The sequence below is a fragment of the Canis aureus genome, chromosome 7 (genome assembly GCF_053574225.1).
Source record: "Canis aureus isolate CA01 chromosome 7, VMU_Caureus_v.1.0, whole genome shotgun sequence".
In the NCBI taxonomy this organism is placed as follows: Eukaryota; Metazoa; Chordata; class Mammalia; order Carnivora; family Canidae; genus Canis; species Canis aureus.
In genome coordinates this window covers 4805312-4822840 of record NC_135617.1, presented here as the reverse complement: position 1 = coordinate 4822840, position 17529 = coordinate 4805312, and the positions used below count along the sequence as shown (strand labels likewise).

At 44.5% G+C, this 17529-nt stretch overlaps 1 protein-coding gene across 2 annotated transcripts in view; it reads left to right on the top strand.

Moving 5' to 3' along the window:
• Positions 1–17529, top strand: part of SLC16A10 (solute carrier family 16 member 10) — a 118201-nt gene that overhangs the window by 91224 nt on the left and 9448 nt on the right. For both annotated transcript variants that reach the window (XM_077902755.1, XM_077902756.1), the window contains exons 4-5: positions 4553–4696; positions 14638–14866. In XM_077902755.1, coding sequence (XP_077758881.1) covers positions 4553–4696; positions 14638–14866 — 373 coding nt within the window. The remainder of the gene's footprint in view (positions 1–4552; positions 4697–14637; positions 14867–17529) is intronic.

The window sequence follows — 17529 nt, the reverse complement described above, 5'->3', positions numbered from 1 at the left end:
TTTTTCTTTCACCCCTGATGTAGAATGAGCAGATATTTAGGGGTATGAATTCTTGGTTACTTTGGATAACAAAACAATAAATAGGATTTCACACAATCCAAAAGTGGCTTCTATGGTTAACAAAGGTTGCTTGGATAATGAAAAATGTTTCCGGAGCAGACAGCAATCAAACTGTCAGCAAGGTTCTGGTAATCTCGGAGAGGTGTGCAGCCCTGGAATAAGCACGTGTTTCAGAACATAAATAATAGACTCCTGCCCGGAAGGTTCTTCTACATCCAAAGTCCACCTGAAACAACTGCTCTACAGAGTGATGTTGTTTCTTACGCAGATAGTGGCCTCTTGTTATAAGCTCTGTATTGGTTTAAAAAGGTAGATTAGGGGAGCCTGGGTGGCTCGGTCAGTTGAGGGTCCACCTCATGACCTCAGGGTCATGGGATCAAGCCCCATCTTGGGTTCTGCTCATCGAGGAGTCTGCTTGAGATTCTCCTTTTGCCCTTAACCCCCTGTGTGAGCTAGTATGTGGGCACACACTCTAAGATAAACAAATCTTAAAAAAAAAAAAAAAAACACTCATAAAAGATTAAGAGGCAGCTTATCGGTTGAGCGTCCAACTCTTGATTTTGGCTCAGGTCATGATCTGAGGGTGGTGGGATGGAGCCCCATATCGGGCTCTGTGCTGGGTGTGGAGCCTGCTTGGGCTTCTCTCTATCTCTCCCCCTGCCCCTGCCCCTGCTCACCCTCTCTCTCAAAAAAAATTAAAGAGTTTTAGATTAAATATGGAAACATCTGTCCATCATTCTCATGTCTTTATCCAATAACTCTATTAGAAATATCAACTTTGCCTAATAGTTATGCTTTCTGCTAAAGTGCATGCCAGTCTCCAGAGGATGAGACATGGGCAGATAATAATAAAATAGTCTGCAGCAATCCTGGGAGCCCTAGGCTGCAAGTGGAACGCCCCAGATCTTCTAGGTCTGGTACCTCAATGAGGAAGAAGGACCCAGAGATCCAGCCTCCCAGATTCTGTTCTCCGACCCCCCAATCTCCTTACTTACTGACCAGAGAAACCTTTTTAGCTTGTAGATTTTGGTGAGGGTGAGGAGGAGGTATTAGAAGCTGAAGTTCTTGTTTTATTTTAACAGCAACAAATTTTAATGAAATAACCCCCTAATAGTTGGAGAACTATTTCCATTTAAGCATAATTTGAATTTACCAAACTTCACCAGTTTCAAAAGACCCAAAACATTTCACCTTATTCCTTTTAAGGATTATAAAGTAGAGCAAGGGGAAAAAATAAACCGCTAATAAAGGATAATAGCAGTTTGGCAGGCAGCTGTTCTTAGTTTCATCAAAAGAATGACTGGTAAATTTAGTTTTGTTTTTTTTAATACTAAAGAATGTCTTTTAAAAAGTTATATTAGATCCTTTGGGTACTTACTGAAGTAGATTAGTACATTAAAACTGGATTCAAATTCCAGAATAAAGCTGATGACTACACATAATTATGTCCCACCTGCCTTAAATCATGTTATTCATTTTCTTCAGAATTGAGCTGGAATCCATCTTTCCACTTTGTCTAAATTTCACTTACTGGGGAGTGATCAGGGTCTGGGAGGAATAAGCCAGGTTGAGGTTACCTTTATCAACAGCTGTCTTATCTTTGCAGCCACAAGTGGATTTCGTGGACGAGCACCGTTCAGTAGAAATATAAGGCAACCACATATGTAATTTATAGTTTTCTAGTTTCTATATTTAAAAAAAATATTTTTAAAAACACGAAATTAGTTTCACAGTACGTTTTATTTAACATAAGCAAAATATTTCAACATGGAATCAGTTAAAATCATGGAGATATTTTGCATGCTTTCTTTTCACCAAGTCTTCTAAATTTGCTGTGTGTTTTCTACCTAGCCCATCTCAGTTTGAGTTAGCTACATTGTGAGTGGTCAGTAGTCCCCAGGTGGCTAGTAGCCACCATGTGGGACGGCACAGTGTTAACATGGTGTGTGTAAGGAGATAGCTGGAGGTGAGGCTTTTACCTGTCAAACCAGGAGTTAGAGCTTCACCCCCAAACACTATGGGAGCCATCAAAGGATGTTAGGCAGAGAAGTGTTTTTAATTTTAATTCTTGGCAGTCTCCGAGAATATAAATTAGAGATTCAGGAGTTGGGGCCTCAAGCAAGAAGCATGCTAGGAGGCTGCTGTTTGTCTAAGTGAGGAGTGATAGGAACCTGAACTAAAACATAAGAAACACAGACCAAAGGAAGTGTGTCTGAGGGGGGTAGGGGGTAAAATCATCAGAATTTGGGGGTGGCTCCTGGGTCTTAGGAGACGGAGTAATCTGGGACGGTTGTCAGGCTTCTCCTTTGCGTCGTTGGGCCAGCAGTCGAAGTGTTACCTGAATGGAGGGAGGGCAGGTTGGCGCAGGGGAGAGGGGTTCAGCATGGCCCATGCTGCCTTTGAGGCGTCTCTGGCAGTTGGATAGGTCTCGTTTGACGTGTAAGAGTTCACACAAGAGACTGTAGCCTTGGAAGCTAGAAAGACTGGGTAGGAACATTCGGTACTTAAAGTGCCAAGGAAAACGTTAGGCAGTAACAAGAAGGGGACGTAAGACTGAGGTAATCAAGGACAGCTTTATAGAAAAGGTGGGATCTGAGCAGAGTTCAATTAAAGAATGGGTAGGATTCAGAAAGTCAAAGATAACAGAAGAGGCAACAGAATTGTAGAGAGGGAAGAAAGTATGAGTCTATGAGACGTGTTTAAGCGACACCGAATAAACCTGTCCTGCTGGGCCAGATGGGATTAGGGCTGAGATCAAAGCGGGTCTAATGCAGTTTGCAGACATGTTTTGTTTGGCTTGCGTGGGGTTGGATCATGCAGCGTTCTAAATATTAGGTAGGTGCCAACATTTCCACACAAAAAATTTCTGACTTTCCTTTAAAATGAAAGGGGGCTGGGAGACAGACTTGGCAACGTGGTGGTCCTACATGGTGAAAATCAACTTAAATACGTGCTCCCTCTCTCCAACGAGACTGTTTCCCTCCTTAATGTTACTTGCCGGAGTCCTGTAGGTATTTGCATTTTCTGCTTTTGAGTCGAGGATCAGTAGGTAATAAAGGCACAAGGATAGACTGGTGACAGATTATGAAGGGCTTCTGATACCAAACTAGAGAATATAAATGTAGGCGGTAGGCAGCTGATGACTAAGGGATTGATGAGATTAAACTCCTATTTAGAAGGATTGTTCTGGACCAGCATGAAAATACAGAAGTTAGGGAGAAGGGTTAGCAGTTTTGAAAAGGAGAAGACAGATGTGGTGGTGTTGGCACATCCAAGTGGGCATAAAAATGCGAAATGGAAGTCTCTTAAGGGGATGTCATTCATCCCCAAGGCTACTAGGACCACCTGGGAACCATTGGGCCATTGAACTTGCAGGGTAATTTGCTTTGCAGGCTTCTGGAATTCCGGCCAAAGTTTGGCGTAGGGAACAGTAAGTGATTGTCTCAAACAGCTGTTTGGATTTGTTCAAACGTCTCTGTGATTTCAGAGCAAACAGTGGGAGTACAGACATGCTTTCTCTCCTCCTTGTGAGCACAGATGATCATTGAGAGAATGGAAGTGCTAGCACAGGGGTGACCCTTAGGGACCGTGGAGCAAAGCTTATGGCAGTGGGTGCTGAGCTGCGTGTTTTGTCGCCCAGTATAACACCTGCCTGGTCACGCTGCCTTTCAAAACGTTGTCAGGTGGCCGTTTTACAGTCACTATTCTAGGGACACTGTAAATTAAGAGGAAAGGTCCTTTAAAAAAATAGGCTAACATTAATATCTGATCATTATTAACTGTGTCAGGCACTGTTCTAGGTTCTTCACGCAGATCCCTTAATCTTCACAGCCACCCCTTGAGGTACTGTTACTATCTCCAGTCTACAGACAAGGAAACTGAGGACCTAGAGGTTAAGAACTTACTCAAGGTCACCAGGCTGATAAGGGATAGAACCTAGACTTGAACCCAAGCAGTCTCTCGGAGAGGCTTCTCTCTTACCTGCCGTGTTAACCGCCTCAGCGTCTGTCTGTCTTGATGCCACACGACAGGCAAATTCGCAGGGAGGGAACCTGATGCTCTTACCCTGGAAGCCCCGGGGCGACTTATTTCAGGGGTGTCAGTTGGGTTCAGGTTCTAGAAGATGCAAAACTGCCTTTAGGGAGAGCAGAGAATGGGGCCCTTAGATAACCTTGAGAGAGCGGGGTTATAGGAGGGTTCTCCTCCTCTGGCGAATGGCTCCATGTTACCTTAGGAAATGTGTCATCGGTCACCCTTTTTTGAAATAAGACCTCCCATGAGGATCCTTGTTTTCTTTTATGCGAGCTAAATCAGGTTAGCCTTGGCTTCATACGTTCTGATGAAAAATTATCACAGAAGAAACTTTATAAATATTTGGATTTGGAAGGAGGTGAGAGTCCATCACATGGTGGAGACACAAAAGCATTTTGTGTCAAAACTTGTCAGTTTTCCCCGCCGTATTTAGTGTTGCTTCTTTCTCTTCGGTCCACAGATGAAACACGTGAATGAAAGATTTCAAGATGGAAAAAATAAAGAAGTGATTCTCATGTGCATTGGCATCACTTCAGGAGTCGGACGGCTGCTCTTTGGCCGGATTGCAGATTATGTGCCTGGTGTGAAGAAGGTCTACCTTCAGGTACTTTCTTAGGCCACTTATCCTCCCAGCAAAATTCTCTTTATCACCTCATGTCTTGTTATAGGTATTTACTTGCTTAAATTCTTCTGTAAAAATGACAAATATTTTCTAGACCCTAACTTCTACCAGCAGTCTTTCAAGGGCAACATTGGTTGAGTTTTGGGTTTTCAACTTGGGAGATTGGCGCTCAAACAGCAACCTTATTTGTTTTGTCATGGAACTCCACCAAATCAGAATGTTTTTCGCCCATTGCTTTTTCTAAGAAGAATGTTTTATTTTTGGCACAGCTCTCACGGTCATGTGCCTTTTGCAATATCTTGTGAAATTCAGGGGTGTGTGTTTCTCTTGAGCTTCTTTATTGCCGATTGCCTCCTGGGATTGAGGGGTGCGCGCTACACTAACGGTAATTCCAGATCGTACCGACACTCATTCGACAAGTACCTAAATGACTCCTTCGTGCCACACACCGTGCTAAATGCTGCGGATGAAGCGTGAGCCATGGTCTGTGCCCTCAGTTAGTTGCTAATGGTCTCATGGTGCTGCAGCGCGGCGGAATAACGACTATAATAATAGATGGGTGCCATAGAAACATCTGGATCACTAGTGATGGTCGGAGCAGGCCTCCAGGGCTGCTGGGGGGCTAAGAGGTGAGTGGTAGACAGGTAGATAAGGAAGGCAGAGAAGTGTGTTCCAAGCCGAGGAAACCACATGGGCAGAGAGGTGGAGGTGTGACACAGTATGTTGTGTCTGGGAAACTGAGTAAAAGGAGATGAAGGGGCATAAAGGGAGAGCAGAAAATCGACCGTCTGGAGGGAGAAGCAGGGGCCAGGTCAGTAAGAGGATGAACACTATCCCGAAATCTACCAGGAGCCCTCGGAGGGTCCGAACCAAGCAACGGGGGACAGGAGTTGGATTTTATTAAGCTCAATCCAGTGACTGCGAAGGGTGGGATGAGGTGGGGGACGGGCACAGAGGCTACATCCCGTACAGCCCCATCTCCAGAACAGGCTGCGCCACAGAGGCAGATGTCAGGTCGGTGGTTGCCTGGGTCTTGGGGGGCAAGGGGGTGTCACTGGGGGCGGGGGGATAGTTTTTGGGGATGATGTAAATGTTGTACAATTAGGCAGGAATGACAGTTGTATGACTTTGTTAACCAAAGCCCACTAATTATGTACTTTAAAATGGGTGAATTTTATGGTAGGTGAATTTATATCTCCGTAAAGGTTTTTTTTTTTTTTTTTTTAAGTGGAGGCCAAGGTACTTGCTGGAGCCTAGTGAAGTAGTCCAGACAGGAGGGGTTCAGGTGGGAACACTGGGATCAAACAGTAAAATAGGGACACTGGGAATGAGAGTCTGATGGAGCCACCTAGGCTGCGTCTCAGATTTGTGGCTCCGTCAACAGTGGACGGTTGTGCTGTTTCATAAAGATCGGTAGTTCGTAAATGGGAGTGAGACGCTGGGTTCATCTTTGCCATTTTAAATTTGTGGTGCTTGTGGGAGAGCCGAGTCTGGAGCCCCTGAGAGAGTCTGCGAGACCTGTGGGACTTCGGCCTTCATGTGGCAGGAGTAGCAGAGGATGAACGGGGCGGCCAGGCGGGTGGGAAGGAAGCAGGGCACAGGGTGCGTCCAGGGACAGGAGTGGTCAGCCGTGTGAGCAGCTGGCGAGAGGGCAAGCACGTTACAGACTTAAAGGTTTTCATTGGATTTAGCCACAGTTTCAGTGAAGTGGCAGGTGCTGAAGATTGATCTCAATCCCTGGGTAAGCGGCGGTGTAGACGAGTTAGGCCAAAAGCTTAGCTGTGGAAGGAAGGTGAAGGGGAGCTCGGGGAGGGGGCGTTTGGGATTGGGGAATCGTGTCTGCTCACTATACGGATAGGAGGCAGTATTTGAACTGGGCGTCGGAGGAGAGGTGGGATTTGGGCACAGGAAAATGATGAGGAGACATTTATTACAGATAAAGCAACTTCCATTAATTGATGTGAAATAACAACAGCCACCACTTACTGACAGGGCCCCATGTGCCAACAGTGAGCCTCGTGCCCACGTGCAGCGTTATTGCTCCGCCCAGCCCTCGGGGCCTCTCGGGGTTCCCTCCACACCGTAGGGAGGTGCCCCACGGCGGGCGTCTGCGTGAGGTCCCGGCAGACAGCTGGACGAAGGAGTGGAAGGCAGTGTAGATAGCTGGGAGAGTAGCTACATCTGAAAGCATTTGCTGTACGATCAGCCCCTCTTGCTAAGACCGAACTGTGGACATTCTTGTGGAAGCTTTGGTCTTGTTCTCGAGGGCCGAGAGAACCCTCTAATGGACGCTTGTTGCATTACAGACCTTCAGCTTCCTTTCGTGCTTTCCAAAGATTGTGTCCTCTGTGCTCCACCTAGACCCTGGCGGGGTGAGGCCAACAAGACACTGAGTCTGAGTTCCTGGAGTTCCTGGAGCCATCTGGGGGCCATCTGGGGGCAGGGAGGATGAAGAGCTCAAGAGGGGAGGGAGAGGACGAGGGGAGAGGTTGGAAAGCTAGGCAGGGCCAGATTATACACGGCCTTCAGAGCCAAGAGGAAGAGATGTTACTTTAAGTGTAGTAGGTCTTTGTTGGAGAATGACGTGGTCTGATTTCATGTTGAAAAAAAAAAAAAAAGAGGGATGCCTGAGTGGCTCAGCAGTCGAGCGCCTGCCTTTTGCTCAGGGTGTGATCCCGGATTCTCAGGTTCGAGTCCCACATCGGGCTCCCTGCATGGAGCCTGCTTCTTCCTTTGCCTGTGTCTCTGCCTTTCTCTCTCTGTGTCTCTCATGAATAAATAAATAAAAATCATTTTTAAAAAAATATTTATTTATTTATTTATTTGAGGGAGGGCAGAGGGAGGGAATCTCAAGCAGACCCCTTAGTGAGTGCAGAGCCCGACACAGGGCTTGATCTCACAACCCTGAGATCGTGACCTGAGCCGAGATCCAGAGTCAGATGCTTAACCGACTGAGCCACCCCGGCGCCCTCGATTTCATATTTTAAGGTCACTGTGGTTGTATGTGGAGGAGAGATTGCTGGGACGGGAGCAGTCATCCGTTCTCCACAGTAGCATATGCTGAGTCCCAGGTGAGAGGACTGCATCTCAGAGAGGCCCGTGGAGGAGAAAGGCGGCCTTCGGTGTGTCCTGCGGCTGCGGGGCCACCAGTGGGCCCCTCCTGGGAACGCAGTGGCACAGGAGCCAACACAGGCCTAACCCATGTGGCTACTGGACTCGCCCCTTTCTGTCACTCCCCTCCTCTGTCTCTCCTTTTTCCTGGCTTCCCTGCCCAACTCCCAGCCATCCCGTGTGGTTTTTGATTCTTGGCTGTTCTCTGCTGCAACCAACTCCAGCTCTGTCTGTTTGCTTGTTCCTCTTTCCCTCGCTGGCCGTCTGCCTTCTGGCCTCACCTCTAGAGGTGGAATGCCCCCACTGCCTACCTTCCTTACCTTCCTGTCACCGCTGGTGCAGATGTACCCGCTCCCCACTCTGGTCTGCGAGAGCCCGACCCCGGGGGGCTGTGACAGTTCTCTCCCCTTCCCGCCTCCCAGCAGCCGGGCACAGAATACACTTCACAACCTCCCACGTGGTCTGATTTCTGGCCACAGTGACCTTGGGTTTGGGAGGCTGCGGAGCAGAAGAGCACAGGCTCTGGAGTGAGAGAGGAGTTCACCCCAGATCTCATCACCAGCTGTCTCCAGAACTGGCAGAGGGCTGTGGGAAGGATTCATGACGACGACTTACATAAAGCGTCGGCCCACGGTGGACGATTAATAAACCCTTCCTTTTATTATGTTTTAATATTGTCAAATACTGAAGCAGATCCTGATTCGGAACAGGTCTCATGAAAGGAGACCTTAGTTATCCTGAACTAGAAATCTTTGCTTTTAATTTTTTTTTTTTTTTAAGTAATCTGGACACCCAACGGGAGGCTCAGACTCACAGCCCTGAGGTCAAGAGTTGGTGTTCCACTGAGTGAGCCAGCCAGGTGCCCCAGAGACCTTTGCTTATGGATAGATTCTTCAGCCCTGTTGAGGAGTCTCACACTTCGGACGCCTGGGGGGCTCAGTGGTTTAGCACCTGCCTTTGGCTCAGGCCGTGATCCTGGAGTTCAGGGATCAAGTCCCACATCCCTGCATGGAGCCTGCTTCTCCCTCTGCCTGTGTCTCTGCCTCTCTCTGTGTGTCTCTCGTGAATAAATAAATAAAATCTTTAAAAGAAAGAGTCTCACACTTTTGCTTCTGAATTTAAACTCTATCAAGGTCCTGGTTTCCAGGTATTTTCAGTCTATTTTATTTTATTATTTATTTTATAAGATTTTATTTATTCCAGATACAGAGAGAGAGAGAGAGAGGCAGAGATACACACAGGCAGAGGGAGAAGCAGACTCCCTGCAGGGAGCCCAACGTGGGACTTGATCCCGGGTCTCCAGGATGACACCCTGGGCCGAAGGCAGGCGCTGAACCGCCGAGCCACCCAGGGATCCCCAGCCTGACCATTTTAAATTCTGAGCAAAGAGATGACTAAACTGCATTTTATGGAATAATAATGGTTAAAGGTTTCTGCTCTGGGTTCCTGGCCGAAGTCTCTGAAAGCCTGGAAACTTTATATTGAATAAATTAGTAGGAGCAACACTGACTCTAACTGTGTGTCTGCCTCTGAAAATGCCTTCTGCTTATTCAGGTGCAGTTCATTTTTCTTCTTGAGCTATACTTAGATTCCTGAGCAACATTTAAACTGACGTTTCTCCAAGAATATTCTCCTTGTGATAGAAATGGGGAAGGATAATAGCAAAAAAAGCAAACAATTTTTTTTTTGTCCTTATATAAACTAACTCAAGCAAGGACCTTCTGTAATAGAACCTATAATATTGTGACAGAAGATTTTCCTTGGATGGTTTTAAGAAACCAAAAGCAAGAAATACTGTCAATGCCTTATTAAATCTCAGTGCTGGAGACTAGAAGAGAATTATGGACCTTTAAATACCTCATGTAAACCTAACCAGAGCTGCTGTGTTTGAGGAGGGGAAAAAAGCTCGTAGTAATACTAAATTTATTTGTCAAACTGGAGCGCAGTATTTACAAATCAGTAATTGATGGATGGAGCAATACTTATTTGGGGACCTGATAAAGTACGGAAAATCCCATATGAACAATTCACTAGCTGTTTTCTGAGAGATGCTAAAGGATAAGTGCGTAAACGCCTATGAACTTAATTCTTAAAGAAAAACCAAGAAATTTTACTTTTAAATAAATTTTTTATAAATTTATTTTTTATTGGTGTTCAACTTGCCAACATATAGAATAACACCCAGTGCTCATCCCATCAAGTGCCCCCCTCAGTGCCCGTCACCCAGTCACCCCCACCCCCCGCCCACCTCCCTTTCTACCACCCCTAGTTCGTTTCCCAGAGTTAGGAGTCTCTCATGTTCTGTCTCCCTTTCTGATATTTCCCACTCATTTTTTTTCTTTCCCCTTTATTCCTTTTTAAATAACAATTTCTATTTAAGCTATTAAAACTTACCAATTTTGAGTAACAACTAATGATTATTGTCAACGAATTGAAAAAAGAGAGAATATAGTTGCTATCGTTTGAACTGAGGAGAACTCGTAGTCAGGTAAAGTATTAAGGAATTATATGCTCATGGGGGAGAATGACTGGCTTGTTACCAGAAATTGCTGACAGATTAAGTACTGTGACTGTAACAGCTATGAAGGCAGGTGCAGAGGGGTCGTTTGAGCGGACTTCGATAACATGAGCCCTGTTGCTGTCACTCAGGCGAGTTTTCCACAAGGGTGCACGGTTCTTTTTTTCTTTTGGATAAAGCAAAGTGTAATTTCCCCTTGATGTACACAGTAGTTGCATTCCTGGCATATTCTGATGTTTTAAAATTCTACAAAAATATTTTGTCTTTGTGTAAATCAGAGTTAGATTCTAGGTTCAAATAAGTAGAAATAGGTTATTCACCTATATAAATGTCATTCCAGATTCTTTTTTTTTTTTTTTTGTCTTTCCAGATTCTAAAAAAAAAAAAAAAAAAAAAAAAAGTTTTGCAAGGGAAAAAAGAAAAACAAATGAGAAAGCAAGGCACAGGCAAAACAATAGTCTTTTCAGCCCTAGAGAGTAGAACTAGGACTGAGAAAGACAGTTTGCACATGTGAGGGGAAGGCACATCTTTTAGGATATTTAAAATGAATAGTAATGGAAAATAATAATAAAGTTATATGCTCAAATATATAATAATAAATTTGAGACTTTTTTTTTATTTTAGAGAGGTGGGGAGAGGCAGAGGGAAAGAGAATCTTAAGCAGGCTCCATGCCCAGTGCAGAGGCGACATGGGGCTCGATCTCATGACCCTGAGGTCATGACTTGAGCTGAAATCAAGAATCCGATGCTTAACTGACTGAGCCACCTAGACACCCCTAAATTTGAAACACTTAAGTGAAGTTTTGTTTTGTTTTGTTTTTACAAAATGAACCAAAGGACAAAAATTGGAAGGGGCCAAAAATGTATAGAAAAATCAGGATAACTACCAAGAGTAAAGCACCTGGGTCTCATGTTACATAAATTTGAGAAAAACATTCGTTTATTGAGCACAGTTGACTTTGTCCAAATAGCATGCTAGGCTTTCAATAAATCACTCTGGTTCTCGTATCTTGGAAGAGACTCTTACTGAACAAAACAGTAAAAGAATAGGAAACCTATTCAAAGAACAAAATATTCTTGAAAGTTAACCTTGTGCAGTCACAGTGGCATGGTTGGGAATGTTTGGTCTGTGGCTTTACCAATTAAATCCGTTGAATGTGGCCCCACACGGTGTCCTGAAGTTTTATTCTAGATTCTCTGGGGTTTGTGATAATAGGTAAGTTTCTAAGAGTCAAATGATTTTCCAGGTTTATCTCTCTTTATGTTTGTAGGTAGAGTTAAAAATGTCTGTATAATTAAGACTATTCAAGTGTGGTTAGTTTATCAGTGACAACACTCTTGAAATCTTTCCCTGCTTATGAATTTCAAACCACTTTCTACATTGCGATTTATTTTAGGTCTTTCTGTGTAGATGGGAAACACCAGGAAGCCTTTTCACTTGCTCAAGGTCACAGAGAACTGGAAGGAACCTGGTCTTGTTCCTCTGAACCTTAGTTCTCCAGCCTGCCAGGCTGCAGTCCACTAATTACCCACACGAAGAGATTATGCATGTGTTTTCAGTGAAGTTGAGTTGGAGAAAACTTTAAGTAGAAAATAAAAAGGGGCACCTGGCTCAGTTGTTTAGGTTAAGTGTCTGGCTTCCACTCAAGTCGTGACCGGGCTTCTGGGTCCCTGCTCAGCGGGGAGCCTGCTTCTCCCTTTGCACCCCACCCCCAGCACAACCCCCTGCTCTCTCTCTCGTTCTGTCTCTCAAATGAATAAATAAAATGTTTAAAAAAGAAAAACATCAGGAGAATGGGAGATTGTGTTCTTTAGAAAATATGAGGTGCCAGACTTATCAAATAACTAACTCAAGTGTTTTAAACTAATAATCATACCATAAAGTCATATTTCAATAATGAAGGAGAAAAACTTACTCGACTGTATGGTATGATGGTGTCAAAAGAGATCTGACCTGGAGTTTGAAACTTTTTTTTAAGATTCTATTTATTTGAGAGAGAGAGAGCGAGCGAGAGAGCATGAGCAGGGGTGGGGGAGAGGGAGAAGCAGACTCCTCAGCACGGAGCCCGATGTGGGACTCGATCCCAGGACCCTGGGATCATGACCTGAGCTGAAGGCAGACGCTAACTGACTGAGCCACCCAGGGTCCCCTGAAACTTTTTTGTGGGGTCACCGGGCCACTTGTGTTAAAGGCAGCTGGAGAACTTGGCAAAACTGTGTGTCCTGTGTCCCTACACAGTCTGTGGCGTCAGGTGCTCCTCAGGTGATCCTGCTGCAGACGAGGTTGTGAGGGGCTGTCCTGAGGCGAGCCACCAAGTTTGGCGTGCCAAAGGTGTGCCTTTTGGGTCCTAGGAAAGACAGAACCGAAGATGGTGATGCAGCTGGCTGCTGCTTACATGGTCTCTCCCTTCCCCAGGCCCCTCGTCCTTGGGGGATACCCTCTGGGACCGTGCCATCTGCTACTGCTTGTGCAGACCATGGTTCTCGGGGCGGGGGGCACATTTAGGCACATTACTAAACGTCTCCTGGCATCACTCTCTGCATCTGTAACATGGGCATAACCTTAGTGCCCACCTCACAGAGTTGTTGGGAGATCATTAGCTAAAGTGCTTAGAACAGTGCCTGGCATTTAGTAAACACTAAAGAAAGGATAGCTGCTATTATACACATATTTTTAGAAAGACTGATGCTTTTTTATTTTTTTATTTTTATTTATTTTTAAATTTTTAAAAAAGATTTTATTTATTTATTCATGAGAGACACAGAGAGAGAGAGAGAGAGAGGCAGAGACACAGGCAGAGGGAGAAGCAGGCTCCATGCGGGGAGCCCGACGCCGGACTCGATCCGGGGTCTCCAGGATCACACCCTGGGCTAGAGGCAGTGCTAAACCTCTGAGCCACCCGGGCTGCCCCTGATGCTTTTTAAAAACATTTCTTCTGCTGACTAGTGACCTGTCCAGTTTTATTTAGTTCTTTGCCTAAGAGAATTATTGAATTGTCTGCTCCTTTTTTTGTACCCACCATACTCTGAATATACAATTATGGCAACATCTAGAACACTTGATGGGTACTCGTTTTACATGTTCATCTCCCCACAACCCACGGGTAGGACCCAGGTCTTCTGCACATACCACAGCACAGAGCACAGGAGCTGCCAGACGGCAAAATCAAGTGTTGGGTCCTACTAACTGAGGCTACATGAAAGTGTCCTGTGGCTCAAAATATGCCTCAGCCTTAACTCTGGGGGCTTAAATAGGGTCTGATTGTGCTATGTCACCAGAAGACAGTGTCTGAAAGTATCACTTGATAATCATATTGATTTACACTATCAAGTAAAATTGGATTACATAATTAGTTCTTAGGATGTTCTTAGTAGGATATGTTTATGTTTTCATTTGCATATTATACATATTTCCTATGATAGTCAAAACTTAATTGGAATTTGAATAATCAAAACTCAGTACATACTTATGTAATGCATATCAAATCATAGTTATTTTAATCTCTCACTTGGTCTGAATATCCAGAGTATGTCTGGAATATTGGCAGGCAATATATTCTTAATTATTTAAATATCTAAACCTTCTGTCATTATCAAACTGGAAGCTCTGTGATGTGAAGTACTGATCTTTTTTTTTTTTTTTTTTTTAAGATTTTATTTATTTTGAGAGAGAAAGAGGGAGAGTGAACCTGAGTCGGGTAGGGGCAGAGGGAGGGGGAGAACCGGGCGGGCCCCCCTCTGAGCAGGGAGCCCAGTGCAGGACCCAGTCCTAGGCCTCTGGGATCAGGACCTGAGCCCAAGGCAGATGCTTAACGGACTGAGACGCCCAGGTGCCCTGAAGTATGAATCTTGCTGGCGTATTTTCCTTTTATGAAGGACTAACACCAGTAGGGTATATGCAATTTCAAAGTCGGATGTTTGATGAATGAATTTGAGCAGATTTTCAAAGAACAAATATTTATTGAGTACTGACCAGGTACAAGATTCTTAAACCTTAGAATATCTAGACCAAAGATGATTTTTTGTACAGATTCTGACCTCAAAGAACTTACAGGCTAGAAGGGAAAGTAATATATAAAAATATTTATTTTATTCTCTCCTGTTGTGGAAATTTTGAGAAAGTGCTAGAACTTAGGGGAGATGATTATGGGAGTTCATATATATAAAATCAAGGTGAATTGGGACAGGGAGGCAACTAACCGGTGGTCAGCTACAAGTCCCAAGCAGGTTGCTCAGTAATTATAACATTCACCTTTCCTGAGAGCAGAGTTGACATTGTGGTGTCTTGTCCTAGGTACTCTCCTTTCTCTTCATTGGTCTGATGTCCATGATGATTCCCCTGTGTAGGGTCTTTGGGGCCCTCATTGCTGTCTGTCTCATCATGGGTCTCTTCGATGGATGCTTCATTTCCATTATGGCCCCCATTGCCTTTGAATTAGTTGGTGCCCAGGATGTTTCTCAAGCAATTGGATTTCTACTTGGATTCATGTCTATACCCATGACGGTGGGACCACCTATTGCAGGTAAATGTAATGATTCTCCAGTAATTATGTGTAAAATATATTATGATTTATTGGTTACTGGTCTTTTGCTTTTGCGTGTGCCTTATTGGTAACATTTTTTTAAAATATTTTTTTAAAATTTTATTTATTTATTCATGATAGTCACACAGAGAGAGAGGCAGAGACACAGGCAGAGGGAGAAGCAGGCTCCATGCAGGGAGCCGGACGGGGGACTCGATCCCGGGTCTCCAGGATCGCGCCCTGGGCCAAAGGCAGGCGCCAAACCGCTGCACCACCCAGGGATCCCTGGTAACATTTTTGATGAGACCAGCCTTGGATGACACGTTGAAAAAGTTTGATGAGAAATCCCTCTTATCCTTACTGATACATGACACACTCTATAAAATGTATAATTGTAATCTTCTGGGCTTTAAGCTTTCACAATTCCTATATCTCATTTAGTACATGTTTTGAAGAAATAGAATCATGGTTGCTTTTTAAAAAGAGATGAAGGGATCTCTGGGTGGCGCAGCGGTTTGGTGCCTGCCTTTGGCCCAGGGCGCGATCCTGGAGACCTGGGATCGAATCCCACGTCGGGCTCCCAGTGCATGGAGCCTGCTTCTCCCTCTGCCTGTGTCTCTGCCTTTCTCTCTCTCTCTGTGACTATCATAAATAAATAAAAATTTAAAAAAAAAAGATGAAGATTCTGAAAGATTTCTATTTTTTTTCTTAAAGACTTTATTTATTTATTCATGAGAGACACAGAGAGAGACAGAGACACAGGCAGAGGGAGAAGCAGGCTCCATGCAGGGAGACCAACATGGGACTCAATCCTGGGACTCCAGGATCATGCCCTGAGCCAAAGGCAGATGCTCGACCGCTAAGCCTCCCAGGGGTCCCTGAACGATTTCTAAATATGCTTTGTGTCAGAAATCATATCCTCCCTAGAAATAACTAATGGAAAATAACACTAAGTGGAAAAAAATCAAATGTCCATGAGTCGATGAATGGATAAACAGAATGTGGTGTAGCTATACAAGGGGATATTACGCAGCCATAAAAAGGAATGAAGTACTGTACCAATACATGCCACCCCATAGGTGAGTCTTGAGAACATTATGCTAAGTAAAAGAAGTTGGATACAAAAGGCCACATACTGTGTGGTTTTATTTATATGAAATATCCAGAATAGGTAAATCCACAGAGGCAGAGTGCAGATTGGGGGCTTCCAGGGGGAGGGAAGAGTAATGAATTAGGGAGTAACTGCTTCATGGGTAGGGTGCTTCCTTCTGGCGTGATAAAAACATTTTGGGACTAAATAGAGGTGGTGGTTGGACAACACTGTGAATGTGGTAAACACCACGGAAATGGTTAATTTTATGTTATAGGAATTTCACCTTTAGAATCTTCTGAGTAGTATAAAGATGCCTCGTGTTCAATAAGACTTGGGTGCCAATGTGAATTATTAGGTTACGATTCGATAAAATTAGGATAAAATTCAAATGTATGTATTGTCATCTGTGTCTGGCATGTGAGAGGCTCAGTGACAGTTCACTCTCACGTCTAGGACCACACATACCAATCAGCACCTTGGCCAACTGGGGACCTAGTCATGAATCAAGTGGGCAGTCACTAAAGGTCACAGTCTCCCTACAGGAGAACCTTCCCTCCAGCCCTCCCCCTGCTCCCCTCCTCCCTCCAGCCCTCCCCCTGCCCCCATCTCCCTCCAGCCCTCCTCCTGCTCCCCATCTCCCTCCAGCCCTCCCCTGCCCCCCATCTCCCTCCAGCCCTCCTCCTGCTCCCCATCTCCCTCCAGCCCTCCCAGGCCCCCATCTCCCTCCAGCCCTCCCCCTGCTCCCCAATCTCCCTCCAGACCTCCCCCTGCCCCCCCATCTCCCTATAGGAGAACCCTGTCCCCCAAGTAAAACACTATTTACACTATTTTTATACCTTGGAAGACTAGATTTTTAGGGTTTCCAAGTCTACAACAGATTATAAGCAGCACTTTGGTAGGAATGGTGTTTCCGATGAGAAATAACTGATAACAGATCAATAACAAAGGCGATAATCGGAAACTTCCAAAGTAGGCAGAACACTACACAGCAACTGGGAGCAGAGAGCTCTGGACTCACCGGGAGGCTGAGGGGTCATAGTATTACAGCCAAATATGATAACCAGTGTTCGTAAGGAGGAAAGGTTTACTCATATACAGAATATTCTGATTCAGAAGACAGGAAGATTGGATGTTTGGATATATTATATGTTTTAGGCTTCTCTCTAGAATAAACATACATGTCTTTAATGTGTCAGTACTTAACTGGACAAATTCTCAGCTGTTTATTTTGAAAAGTTAAATACTCAATATGTTCCTTGGACATTTCAGATAACTTGAACTTTTATAGCAAAAGTTAGAAAAGTTTAAAAACACGAAGATAACTCTTAAATCTAGGTTTTTATGGGGTGCCTGGTCGGCTCAGTTGGTAGAGCATGTGACTCTTGATCTCAGGGTTGGGAGTTTGAGGCCCACGGTGGGTGTAGAGATTACTTAAGAAATAAAACTTAAAAAAAAAAAAAAAAGAAGAAGAGAAAATAAAAAAGAAATAAAACTTTTGAAAAATCTGAATTTTAGGGACACCTGGGTAGCTCAGTGATTTAGTGCTTACCTTTGGCCCAGGGTGTGATCC